This window comes from Prunus avium, chromosome 7 (assembly GCF_965620075.1).
Source record: "Prunus avium chromosome 7, drPruAviu1.hap1.1, whole genome shotgun sequence".
Lineage (NCBI taxonomy): Eukaryota > Viridiplantae > Streptophyta > Magnoliopsida > Rosales > Rosaceae > Prunus > Prunus avium.
This window is the reverse complement of record NC_142290.1, coordinates 26,333,590-26,347,147: the sequence shown is the minus strand read 5'-3', so window position 1 is coordinate 26,347,147 and position 13,558 is coordinate 26,333,590. Positions and strand designations below refer to the sequence as shown.

General features: G+C 35.7%; 2 protein-coding genes across 3 annotated transcripts; both read right to left on the bottom strand.

Annotated features, from left to right (window-relative positions):
* Positions 1–576: 576 nt before the first annotated feature.
* On the bottom strand, positions 577–4,358 carry NUDX23 (nudix hydrolase homolog 23). Of its 2 annotated transcripts, none has more exons than XM_021974939.2 (8): positions 3,883–4,358; positions 3,214–3,345; positions 2,114–2,190; positions 1,830–1,965; positions 1,576–1,716; positions 1,416–1,474; positions 1,153–1,220; positions 577–873 (listed from the first exon to the last, which is right to left on the bottom strand). In XM_021974939.2, exons 1-7 carry the CDS (start codon positions 4,177–4,179, stop codon positions 1,160–1,162), a joined length of 903 nt encoding a protein of 300 aa, XP_021830631.1. In that variant the 5' UTR covers positions 4,180–4,358; the 3' UTR covers positions 577–873; positions 1,153–1,159. The 2 variants fall into 2 exon arrangements, with proteins under 2 accessions (XP_021830631.1, XP_021830629.1); XM_021974937.2 differs by having other exon boundaries at positions 577–879; positions 3,883–4,357.
* A 1,788-nt stretch (positions 4,359–6,146) lies between these two features.
* On the bottom strand, positions 6,147–10,138 carry LOC110770735 (Chaperone DnaJ-domain superfamily protein). The gene is made up of 6 exons (XM_088255877.1): positions 9,880–10,138; positions 8,497–8,589; positions 7,816–7,948; positions 7,096–7,381; positions 6,935–6,989; positions 6,147–6,619 (listed from the first exon to the last, which is right to left on the bottom strand). The coding sequence occupies exons 1-6, from the start codon at positions 10,000–10,002 to the stop codon at positions 6,545–6,547; spliced, it is 765 nt and encodes a 254-aa protein (XP_088112003.1). The 5' UTR covers positions 10,003–10,138; the 3' UTR covers positions 6,147–6,544.
* Positions 10,139–13,558: the final 3,420 nt, after the last annotated feature.

The following is a 13,558-nucleotide window of genomic DNA, read 5'->3' as shown; positions in this document are numbered from 1 at the left end:
TTTTTGTTGTATAAGAAACCTAAACTTTTCTTATGTTGTTTGTTTTATACATTTTTTTTGTTGGTAAAGATGTTGTATTAAACATCATAAGAGTCTACAAGGAAGATGATGACAACATCCGAAAGTCAAAGTGAAAACCAGGAACAAGAGCGGAGTCTTAAAAAGATTCGCAGTCTGAAACGATCACGAGAAAACAATAAAAAAGAAAAAACTACTGCCAAAATTCTATCAAGGAAAAAGAGTACAACTTTAACATATGTTCAACAACAACAACCAAGGGTGTTGGTCCATCAGTGATCGGTCGATTGATACTTATAAGCCGAACGACCAACCTGATCAACCGACTACATTGTGCAAATTGACCGACCCGATCAACGACTACAGTGTGCCATTCACATCCCGCAACCATCCGACACTTCGGAAACCTCTGATAAGTAGTAGGTTTTCCTGTAGGAAGTACTTTTAGTTGGTTGACATCAATTTCCAAATGTTCCGGTATAAAATACTTGAGGAATATTAATTATCAGCTGGAAAGTAAATAAATCTTTGCTCTGAAAAATGATAATTAACATCAGATGGAGAAAAAGAATTTCATTAATTTTTTAATTTATGTTCATGCTTTATACAATTTGATTCTCTACAGAAGAAGTGAGCAATTAGAGACAACTGCAGAATGAGGGATCTGGAATTATGCACAAGTCTACTGTAGGCTGAATAACTTCGCATTTTGCAGACATCAAGATCAAATTCCAATGTGTACAATGGACTTGGACTTGGAGAAGATATCGGCTCCATTTCTATGCGAAGACACAATCCCAACTTCGCCATTGTGATTAAAAGTTTCAACTCCAATCTTCATACAATTGCTGGGCTCTGCAACTGGCAAGAAATTAAGATTATGAAAACCGTCATTGAAAAGTAAAAGGGTTGGAATTGAGATAACCAAACCTAAATAAGTACATAGATGAAGACTTATGTTGAGGACATTATATATAAATACAGAAGAAAGAAAAAAAAACATTGACCCATCTACAATTTATAGATTATAGATTTTAAGGAACAAACTGACCACTGACTCTATGCAACAGTGTCACAAACATCATACCCGTAGGTGGGAAGGAAATGCCAAAAAATTAAAATGTGATAACTCACCATGTTGTCAGGACTGTAGATGATAATCCAAAGTATAGGCATGCATGTCAGAAGGACTTGTCCCAGGCCTGAAACAAACATCAAGCACGTAAGATCGTTTTAGATATTCAATAGAAATCAAATTTGAATAACTCAACAATGTCTAATTTAATATTAGGCGTGGTTGAATTACTTTTATCCTTAAAAAGCAGAAATTGCACTCATTAAGGTACGGGAGTTGAGTCATTGTTTACTAATTGGAATATCATATAATCTGAACCTACTTTTTATTGATGATACCATAGTGGAACTTAAGTTTTCCGGCCTTTACATCTTCTGCATACTGCAGCCACAAGAGATAAGAAATTGACATAAGATAAATGTTTAGAAGTAATTGAATAGATATTATGGGTAATAGGTATAGCATCCGCAAGAAGCCCATACCAATTTTAAGGTCACTACCATCGACGAAAAAGCCAGAGAATCAAAAGGTATATCATCAATTGCAAATAGTCGGCATTCTGATGATTCTGGACCTGGTGAGAAGTGGGGCTTCTTCAGCCTTGCTAAGAAAATTACATAAGTCTGTTTGAAAAAACACAACATAAACACAAAGACATCTTTATCAAGTGTATGGGATATCAAAAATTTTAACAAAAATAAAAGAAAAGGTTAATAATGAGAAGTTTCTCACTGACCTGGCCAATTAGTGGGATGTCCAACTGAGCAAAAGGAGACAGCACTTCCACTTCTGCACATGCTTCTTCCCAGGTTTCTCTGATTGCTCCTTCTGTAGCTGATTCCCCAATTTCCATATAACCTGCGGGAAGAGTCCTAAATGACAACACCCAACAATGAAAATTAGGATAAACATCATAAATCAAAAAATCTTGATGTTTAGACATAATTTTTTCTCCTTTTCCAGAAATGATTAGTCAGTTGACCATTCCCAGATAAATACTTTATCCATTTACAAACATACCAAAGGCCATATGATGGTTGAATCTTCCTCTTGCAAAGCAGGACCATGTTATCATGCTCAATCAGACAGCCCACAACCTATAAGCATCATTTGAGCAAACAATAACGAAATTGATGTCACATTTGTATAAAACAATTACTTCTAATATGTATAGCACAAATCATATTAAGGACCAAACTTAGGTGACATAATACATAGCTCTAGAACTTCACAATCAAAATACTAAGCACACAACACTACACTTTTTTTTCCCTCCTTTTCAAATTCAATCAATTTTTTTCCTAAATTTTACCATTTATAGAAATTGACTCCAGACGATGAAACAAAGATAAAAGTAAGCAGGCCAGACTGGTTTACAATAGAACCAGAGTGAACAGGATTGTGTCAGTCTGTGAAGGCAACACATGCATGTCAAATCTATTATAGAGTAACGTCTTAAGTAATGCCAGGGAAAAAATAACCAGGGTAGCCCTTCAAGTATAAAACTATGATGTGAATCAAATACAGCAGGTGAAGAAAATAACATAAATAACCTTTATTTTGCACTGCCATCAAAATCAGATTTTGGAATCGACAAAAACTTCTGCAACATAGTATTTCTGAACAATTCCCAAACACTATTAAGTTCCAAAAAGAATAAAGAACACAAAAATCATTCAAGTTAGGATGCATATCATGTGATCATGTGATCGATATTTAAGCTTAAGTGAGAGGAAAACCTGGCTGAAATTGGGACAAATATTGAAGCTGCCAGAAAAATACGGCATACATGGATGTTGTATATTAAATATTATATGTCAAAATATTGGTAGTGTTACATGGAGACAAAACAATAATCTAAAGATACTATAGATGAGATCGATAAATTGTTACGCACTTACCCTAATGTAAATCCTAATAAATAGACCGATCACATAGAGACTTTGTTTCAAATCTATAACATAATAAATTCAGTCTATTTCCAACCAAGAAGTTCCAGCACCTTGTTATAAACTAATTTCAAAATTAAGAAAAACTTGGGACCTCTTGTTCCTGGATTGGCACATGCACAACTCAATGAAATTGTCATCGCAAAACAAAGGCTAATTTGAACAGTATACCATTTTTGGGTTCTCGTAGGTAATCTTATCACAAACCGTGCAAATAGCTCTTATCTTCTCCTCTCCATCAGGTATCTCATGCTTTGTTGGGCCACCACACCACTGGCAGAAATTGATCTTACGAGCATTGCCCTTCATAGGAATAGAAATTCAATTCATAAAGCACAGTAGGCTATAATAAATGAAAAGAAAATGTTAAAAAGTACAAATGAAATGCTCAATCTGGGTTATAATCATGCACTGTCGTAGTAAAGCATATAGATGACTTGATACACTACCATTGTCCTGTCAAAATCTCTAGCTATGTCTACCAATTACTATTTCAATAACTAGACATGACAACTCAAATATCAAAAGGGGGGAAAGAATAAGAAAGTTCTAACTACCCAATAAATTCACAGGAATATCCACAAAGTTTAAACTTTGAATTATGCAATGGAGCATATGGAGGTGACAGTTCATGCGAAACGAACAGGCCAACCAAATTTCTCCTCAATTATAAATTATACAGAAGCAAAACGCTTAATCTCATTAGATAACACAAACCCATTTCCGCATACTCAAAAGCAACCAAAATCCACTAGAACCCACCAAATAAATTGAGCATGCACCCCAAAAATCTATACCAAACCCATCAGTACGAAAAGAAATAGACCAAAAAAAACTTACAGCTGAGTGAACCGCGACTGATGAAGAAGGGCCACCTGGGTTTGGCCCAGAATGAGCTGAGGACATGCTGAAAGCTCCCAAACGAGTGCGGCGAGGTGAGGACCCAGGAAGTAACAAAGTGGTTGTTGTCGGTAGAATTGTCGAAGAAGAAGAAGATGATGATAATAATAATAATGGTTTGGAGCAGGTGGAGATAGAAATGAAGGACACCTGCCTGCTGCCTGTATAGCTATAGGGCTTCCAACGATGCGAAACCAAGCCTGATGAACAACCCAAGATCTGTCTAGTTTTTAGCATTATATGTTTATCAAGAATTTTTTACCAAGATAATCAACCAAATAAACTGAACCCAAATTATGCAGAAAGAGTGACAGACAGCTATATCAATATCGGTTTCTCTTTTTTTTTCTTTCAGAAGCTTTTCTATTTCTTTTGTCCAATACGGATTACGGAGTGGTATCCCGCGTTAACTCAGCCATTTTGCGCGAGTTCATCGACTCCAATTTTGTAAACTAACGGTGTCACTAGCATTATTATTTTCTTTTCATTTTTAGCTATTAATCTAGTCATATTTATGTATCACAACACAACGTCGAAAATTTCTCAAATTCGACTCTCTGTACCTAAGAACCATAAAAGAAGAAAAATATAAAGAAAAATGCTAAATTATCTTCTACTTCTGCTTGTAATAAGCAACATCGAGGGGAGTGGATTTGAACACAGCCTCAAATGCAACAATAACGACTCTTAATCATTTGAGTTACAAGTTCCTTACAACTTGTCACTTGAGCTACAAGTCCCTTGCAACTTATAATTTAGGGTTTCTATCACAAATGGTCCCTGCGGTTTGACAAATTATCACATTTAGTCCTTTATATTTTCTTTCTGACATTATTGGACTTTTATGTTACACAGTACACCTCACATATCAATTTGGTCCCATCGTGAAGTTTTGTCGAATTTTCTATTAAATTGATGACGTGACATGTATGTGGTACCCACATATCCAATGAGATTATCCCACGTGGATCTAAATAAAAAATATTTTTAAAAATAATAATTTAACATTTTTTTAAGAAAAGAATATTTAACATTTTTTTTTAAGAAAAAAAAGATTTAACATTTTATAAAATAAAAAACAAAATCAACTGAGCTTCCCCATCCCCTCCACCTCTTTCCCCTTCCATCTCCTCCACCCTCCACCTCTGATCTCTTTGTCCCCACCCTCAGCTTTCTCTCTCTCTTCTCCCGCAACCCCCATCGACCACAGACCCCCCAGTCCACCCCCCCTCACTGACTCAACCTCACAGACTCCCAATTCCTCGACCCAATGCCCAATCCCTCCACCATCCCTCACTCTCTCCCTCTTTTTCTCTCTCTCACCCTATTTTTCTCTCCATCCATGTAACTCCCAAGCCCAACGCCACCATATAACCCCCATCCCCCAGCCACTGCCCAAATTCCGACCCCACCCCCACCAGAGACCCATCCACAGCTCCTACACAGCTTTTCTTTTTCTAAATTTTTCTTCATCATTTTTAATAATTTTTTAAAATTTTAATCATTGTTTAATCCATGTGGACTGGAGTCCACATCAGCAATCTAACAGAAATTGTTTACGAACCTCATAGCAGGACCAAGTTGATATGTGATGTGAGGTGTAACATAAAGAGTCAAAAGTGATAATTTGACAAACCTCGTAGACCATTTATTATAAATATCCTATAATTTATAAGTAATTAATAGCAATTACATTCGTAGCTGAGGTTCTAACTCGGTAAGAGCATCTCCAAGGGAGATGTCAAATACCAAACATCAAATTTAAATTTGATGGCTGATTTGGCAATTTGACATCTTACATAGCTTTACACTCCACCCGATATGTCAAATTAAATTATTATTTTATTACATTTTAGTGTTAATTTATTTTTAATTAAAAAGAATATAAAATAAAAAATAATAAAATATTCATTTGACATCTTGCTTTTGGGATGTCAAAAATAACATCTCAATCTTCAGCCTTCATTCCACATCAGCTTTGACACATCGGTTGGAGTGTGTGAGATGTTATTTCTAGCTGTTAAATGTCTATGTGGTACTTTTGACATATCGGTTGGAGATGCTCTAATATATATTCTTTCTTGTACACCTTTGTTTTGAGTATTAAGAAATGAATGTTCTATGCTAAATTGTCTGGGAAGATAATATAATTCTTCCAAAAAATTCATGTATATTCAAATTTCGTTTCAAACTGATATTCCATATTTTCATATCAATCTTTCCACCAAGACTCAATATTAAGAAAGAAAATATACTGTTTATTACATCCTCAGTAAATAATTAAAATAAAAATAGGCATACATACTTCCGGCAGTGCAAAGCTGCCTGTGAACAGCCATCGTCGGATAATTATTCCACTGGCTGAACCCTTTCAAAGCCACACCGGCAGCCTTGTTCTGTTTCATAAAAAATTTCAACTATAACTACCATTCCTCCGTGCCCTAGAGATAAACCCCCAACCTTAACCTGGTCTTCTAGGATTCAAGCCTGTCCCTTAATTGCCTAGAAAAAAACTACAAACTTTAATAAAAATATAATGATATGTTACATGTACTAGCATCTCTGCACTTAAACTAAGGTAGCCGGCCGGCTTGGTACATCCTCAGTTCACAGCCAGTTTATCACATAAAGATTGATATGCCGCACTGCAAAGCTTGAACTTTTCCTCTGCAGCAGCCTGCATTAATATAGCAAAACTGTTAGAAGTCTGAGCACTCAATTTATGTAAAGCATTTGAACATCTCCAACCACTTGTAACAAATCTTCAATGCACTACAATTGCTTCGACCAATGTCACTCAGCTGGGCATTGCTAGGTAACTAGTACCCATAAATGATTTTCCACACTCACCAGTCTGGTGAAAAAAGAATAATTTTCCAGCTCTAAGTGTATAAGCCAAATTAGACTCTCTTCCTTTACACTCGTGATATTCCACATCAAAGATTCAATATAAAAACAATCCAAATGAATGATTAGAGCATGTTGATGATACCTTGGAAGTGCCCTGGTGACGATCTGGATGCCATTTCAGCGCAGAGATTCGGTATCTAAAATGTAAGTAGGATTCGGATTAGATGATGAAGCAAAATTAACATATATGAGTGGAAAAGAGTGATTGAGAAGTAAAAAAGCGATCCTGCTAAAAGAACTCACGCATTCTTGACATCTTCAAGTGTTAGAGGGCCAGAAGCACTCAATCCGAGGGCCAACCTTTCATCTGACTCCGACCTTTCAGACTCAGACTCAGACTCAGTTTCATATTCTTCCTTATTCTGTTGTCTCCAATTCCGGGACCTACCATAGTTAGAGTGATTTGAAGAGCTCCTCCACTGCGAACTCTCTTCATCAATGAACGACCAATGACAGAATTTGGTTCCACCAAACGTGGATCGGAAAATGGTCTCCACATCTATATCTTCTTCACAATACTGGAAACCTCCTGAAATAGCATTGCAAATTGCACTGAGATCATATGCAACTTCAAGGATGATGAAACTGAATTTAGAAATCACAACATAACATCAATCATGTAAGGAACTTGAAAGGTGCCTATCTGATGCCATCACAAAAGAGCATTGCCTACTTCAGTTGAATTTAGAGTCCTTATACACGATATACGGCTCACAACCTAAACCACACAAAACTACACCTAGTGGTCTCTGTCGAACAAATGTCGCACTTAAGCCCACATGAAAGGCTTTATTCCAACTGCTCGGTAAAATTTGTAAAAGATTCCGGGCAAAATGATTCCTGAATGGGAGCCAACTAAAAGACAGACCCACTATCCTGACCCAGGTTAAAAAGATGTGCCATTCATATATCTAATTTTAGAAGATGTACTACATGTCCTTCTCTGCATAAATACTTCCTTACTTCTGCCAAAATTCCAGGCTCCTTGATTGCCTCCCCTATTCTTTTTGGATCCCTTGGCTGAGTATTGCTTTTTAAACCATGAGGTGCCTTTACTAGAAGATGGCTCATCCTCATCACACTCATTCTGCCAACTCTGAAACATTCAAAAAATATATAGTTGGAACATAATCAAAAAATTTACAAAAACAGAAGAGGACAAAATTTGTAAATGTTCACCTATACATAAATTGGAAAAGGCCAGTATAAAATTACAAAAGATGAGCAACCCATGAGAAATAGAGATATATCAAATCATTACTAGGACGAGAAAAAAGGAAAAAAATTTCAATTGAAACCATCATGTCTGACAAGATACCACTAAAAATAAACAGACTGTTGCCTGGAAACAAAAATCATCAAAAGTGGGGAACTAAGAGAAAATGTGTTATATCAGTGAGATTCATTTCTGTACAAGTATTCTAAAATAAGTATATATATAAAAAGATTGACTGCTCTGGTACTGCTACCTGACACTGCTCATTTTCCTTATAACTCAAGAATAACCTACTGCATTTGACACTTCAAAATTTCTAGCACGAGAATTTGCATGGTCTCAAAATTAAAATCTTAGAGTTAAATGTAACAACAATTGCCATTTTCCCAATCATACTATAAAACGAAATAACAGCAGGAATAGAGAACCTGAAATAGGAAGTCTGCATAAGCATTGACATTGCGCAGTAACGTTTGCTTTGCATGGTTCCTTCTGGACCTTCTTGAATGGTTGTTGAATCTCTGCAAATGAACAGTTATGAGCAACTGACATAATTTCCATTCACTATCAGAACTAAGAGATAGAATGTAAGTTATTATAATTCAAAAGGGAAGGAATGGGAGTAAGGAAACAAATGGATACAGATGAACCTAAAATTGGAACGGCCTGCATATCAAATGCAGTGAAGAAATGTACAGCACAAGAGGAAACAGAATAACTTTCAATAATTCATTTTGTAAACTACAAAAAAATAATAATGATAATAATAAAAATTGGACCCACAGAAAAATAGGCAGAATTAACATATCTAGAACCTAAGGATGATCACACAGTCCCCTTCATGCATCAAACTGGCCACTTACATGACAATGAGAAAATATATATATGCTGTAAAGATTAATGCCAATGCTTTGACATAAACTTGTGCAGGTACTAACAACATACTAATCAATCTAAAGGTAAGCATTATGGCAAAGAGACCTATCTTGGTTGGGCTGTTATGTGGGCTTAAGAGAAATACATAAATCAGAACCAAGTCAAGATCAATAGGATCAACTTCTTGTGCCAAAGATCTTACCATTTTCAAAGAAACTAGAGTTACATCCCTTTCCCAATTCCATTCAAGAGTTCTTATGTGTTTCCACGCCCCTTCGAGTGATGGATACCATGTCAATATAACCTTACTAAATTCAGCATTTCAAAGTTCCTCTTTGCATTCAAGGTTATTATTTTGATATTTCCATTCAACTAAAAGTGGGACCTCTAAATTAATGAATGGAGTAAGAGACAGTTGTGGCCTACTTGTCTTTTTATGAAAGCTTGAAATTTTACCACAATGCACTGGCTACTTGGTGAGAAAATGCAGAAAATCAATCAATGAACTTCAGCTCAGGAGCCCAACTATTCATTTTCTGAGATAGATAACTTACAATACCCTCTACACATATTAGCTAATGAACTATTTCATTTGACCATGTTTTCAGGCACACTCTCGTTTATAAGATTCCCAAAACAAAATGAAACATAATCCATAAAAATTTGTCTATTTCTCACTTCCACTTATTTTTTCACAGCCAAAGAAAGCAGATAGAACGGGCAATCAATAAGGTTAAGAAAAAAATACCAAAAGTATCAATCTTTTTTTTGGATTCTCATCTCATTGATGCATACCCAAATCACCGAAATTTTCAAACTTCAGCAGAAACTATTAAAAATAAACAAAATGGAACATGACCCAGAAACATATATATATATATATATATATATAGAGAGAGAGAGCGAGAGAGAGAGAGAGAGAGAGAGAGAATTACAGGTTCCCAATAGTTGCGTCTCTTACGATCCAAGACGGGGGTAGAATGAAAGAGGGCAGCCCTCACATAAATGCAGCAGTTGAGTTTTGAGTTCGTAAGAGCCGCTTTCATGCCGCTATTCATTTTTTTCTGAGAATTGATTCTCAGAGAGAGACAGACATAGAGAGAGCTTAGAGAGGGGAAGCAAGCAGAGGTGAAGCCCACGGCCCTGAACCTACGCTCACGCTTCGCCGATGTATTATGGAAAGCAAATGTTATTTTGGGTCGGGTCGACCCGACCGTAATAAGCCATGAAGACAAAAGATGCCCTTGGCAAACTTGGGCTTCTTCCTTATTGGTTGAGTTTGAACATATTTGGGGACTTCTACGTTTGGGCTAGGCAAGATAGGACTAGTGTATTTTGCACATTCGTTGTCCTTGCAAAATATGAGATTGAACTTATTAAATTGGAAAATGGTGGTGGACAAGCCACCAAAGCTACAAAGAGCACTATTATAATTCAAGCAATAAGTGACATATGCATTTTAAAAGCATCATCCACCTGCTACCATAATCCATTTTCTGTTTGTAGCTTTGGTTACCAGTTTCTCTTCAGTGGTGGGGGTCTTGCGTTGGTGGCTCAACTCGTGGGTTTTGGGTGGTGCAACATTTCCATATTCTTTGTTTTAGGGTTTCCTAAGTGTGTGTTGTGTTTTGTGGGATTTTTCTTTTATGTGGGATTTATGCCTTTACCCTGTCTTTCATGAGTTTAATGACTATAGTTGGCTCTATGCCTTTTGTATTGCATTTGGTTGAACTCATTTTTTGGGTATAACGTTTGTGTAACTGGCTTTGGCCTTCTATTGAAAGAAACTCGATTCTAGCCACACAAAAAAACTTATTAAATTGGACAATTGTCCCGCCTGTTAGAGAAAATTGTGGAACTCTATAAGACATGACTCAAAGTTCAATCTTGTCTCGATCAGCCATGTTCGATATTGAAAGTTCAATCCAATGTTGTTCAGGGTGATCATACCCAAATTGATTTCACCAACAAATCCAACCATTACAAACTAGGGCCTAACCAATCTATCAATCAATTATTATATCTTTATATTAGCATTTTTCACAAAATGAGCTATAAATTTATCTTTTCCTTTTTTTTTTTTTTTTTGAAACGCAACGATAGGCTACTCTAAGGGGAGGGGGCTCAAGCACCAATGTGCACACATGGGGTTTCGAACGGGGATGCCATGGGGGGAAGGGGGAAGTCACCACCACTGTGGTAGAACCCACTGGCAAATTTATCTTTTCCTTTGTTATGTGTGAGTGACTCACTATAGCTTTCTTGGGAGCTACTCTGATGGAGCCAGTCAATTTTTAATGGGGTGGAGCGGGCTAATTTTCACTAAGTGTGAAGAATTTCCTAAAAATTAATAGCAAGTTTTGACATTTCCAACAATTACACAAGGTTGGAGCCCGCCCTAATCTAAAAGTGATCATGTCCTTGATCTCCTACAATAAGAAATTTTATTTTCACCAACAGGGTCTAGCTTAAAGGTGTACATCGGTTCGAAACTAATACAATTTCATGAATACGCATCCGATCCAATGTAGATTGGATTATGATTTTTCCAGTTGAGCATTGGCGACATCTAAGCACCAACTTTAGGGAGAGTGTTGGCGTGACTTGTGGACCCTTGAGAGTTTCCTTGCACACCAAGGACTCTCATATTAATTGTAATTTATTTTGCTTTTATTTATGATTTCCTTGACCATCAAGGTTTTATTGTACTAGTCTCTTTGCATGCGCTTACGCGCCTGCGAGAGGTTTTTTTTTTAAATTTAAATTTATTTTAGAATTAAAAAATATAATGGGTAGTTGTGTTCCATAAAAATAGGATCCATTATTTAATTTTTCTTTTAATTTTAATTTTTTTAATACGAAAAAGTGTGAATTTACCATATTATTCTCATTTAATTAATAATTTTAATTCTTAATGTTTGCATTAACCAAGGGCATTTTTTGGTATTTTGAATGTTTCACCATTCTCTGCCCTTTGCTTTATATATATATATATATATATATATATATATATATATATATATATAACCTTCTACAAGGAGAAGAATACATAGAAAATTCCCACAAACTATATTCTCTCATAATTTCTCATATTTTAGAAGGTCTTGACTTGCAAACAAGTGGTCTCAAACTCGAAACCCCATAGCACCTTCTATCGCTTGTATTTATAAATAAAAAATTATTATTTACAGTGCTTTGGGCTAGTTATGTCATGTATTCTCCATAGAGAATGTCATATGTGTAAAAGGCCCTTATGCCCTAATCCATTGATGGGCTCTTACTTATACCATAACTTGGTGTTGTAACTTAATAAATCAATGGATAACAGCCCACATGTAGTGCCATCTCCATTTAGGTGTTGTAACTCAAAAATATTAAGAGGAGTGTCTAATTGAAGATGAGGGATGGTAAATGTAAAGGAGTCTAATATGTGGACCCATGAATTTATGAAAAGAAGTAAAACTAAATAAATTAATAAAAGCATGTCTCTTTTAAATAAAGAAGCATGCCCTTAACCCAAATTTTTTAATTGGTGCAATACATAGTTTGATGAGTAGGTGACATGGTTATTTTTTTTATAAAAAAAAAGGTGCTTCTTTTAGCATACAAGCGGGACCAAACTAGCCATGATGACCGATCCCAAAAGAAAAGATGTTCACATGGATAAAGATGTGCAATTAGGATCTCCCTTGCTCACTAAATAATGGCTTTACCACACATTAACTGTAGCAAAAAGTACAACTTTTTCTGTTCGCCAATTATCACTGCAATGCAACTGGTTATACTTAAATCAATTAACCATGAGGTGATTAGATGACAATTGGGGGGGGTAATTCCTAAATGTCAAACTCTAGATGACACCATCAATTTTGGTGTGCATTCGATTGTTGGATTATAATTTTTTGTTTTTGTAAAGATGAGACGAAGAATCTCTCAAATAAATTTCAGAGCCCATATATGTTCGTTGTTTGTTTTCACTGTGAGACATTTTACCAACAACATTGACCCAATTCTTAAGAAAACAAAATCAAGAATTAAATGGGCTAACAATTAAAATTTAAGGAAGAAAATTAACTTCCCAGGGATTATCAATCTTGCTCACTCCTTGATGGGTATATCCCTCGTTTGTTTAACTCGTATGCAATGTCTTAACACCATTTGCAATCCATTTAAGATTCATTGGAATATTATGAATTATTAAAATAATGCATTGGATTATATAAAAAAATAAAAAGAAACTAAGTGCCCGTTTGGCATTGCTTATTTGGGGTGATAAGTGATTTTTAAAAAATTTTGGGAAGCCCAGCCCGTTTGGTAAACTATAAGAAAATCACTTCTTGTTAAAAATTGCTGTGAGAGAAAGTTATAATGGAAAGCAGCTAATAAGGTGCTTTCATTTTCTGATTATGCAGGAATCAGTTTCAAAGAGGCGTTGGGTTTAATGATTATGCTGCAATTTTTTTTCTTCTAATTATGCGGGAATTAGTACCAACAACACTTTTAACAAAAAGTTTACCAAACGCCAAACTGCTTTCTCTCACAGCAAATCTGACAGTGATTATTTTCACAGCACAGCAATGCCAAACTGGCCCTAAGAATGATTTCCCAATTAGA

Bases quoted from the DNA above. Each gene is read 5' to 3' on its own strand.
- NUDX23 (XM_021974939.2), bottom strand. From the start codon at position 4,179: ATGCTAAAAACTAGACAGATCTTGGGTTGTTCATCAGGCTTGGTTTCG. The intron at 3,346-3,882 runs GTAAGTTTTTTT...ATTCCTATGAAG, and splicing joins CAGTCGCGGTTCACTCAGCT to GGCAATGCTCGTAAGATCAA. The intron at 1,966-2,113 runs GTATGTTTGTAA...GTTGTCATTTAG, and splicing joins CAACCATCATATGGCCTTTG to GACTCTTCCCGCAGGTTATA.
- LOC110770735 (XM_088255877.1), bottom strand. From the start codon at position 10,002: ATGAATAGCGGCATGAAAGCGGCTCTTACGAACTCAAAACTCAACTGC. The intron at 8,590-9,879 runs GTAATTCTCTCT...GTTCATTTGCAG, and splicing joins GACGCAACTATTGGGAACCT to AGATTCAACAACCATTCAAG. The intron at 6,990-7,095 runs GTGAGTTCTTTT...CTTACATTTTAG, and splicing joins CTTGAAGATGTCAAGAATGC to ATACCGAATCTCTGCGCTGA.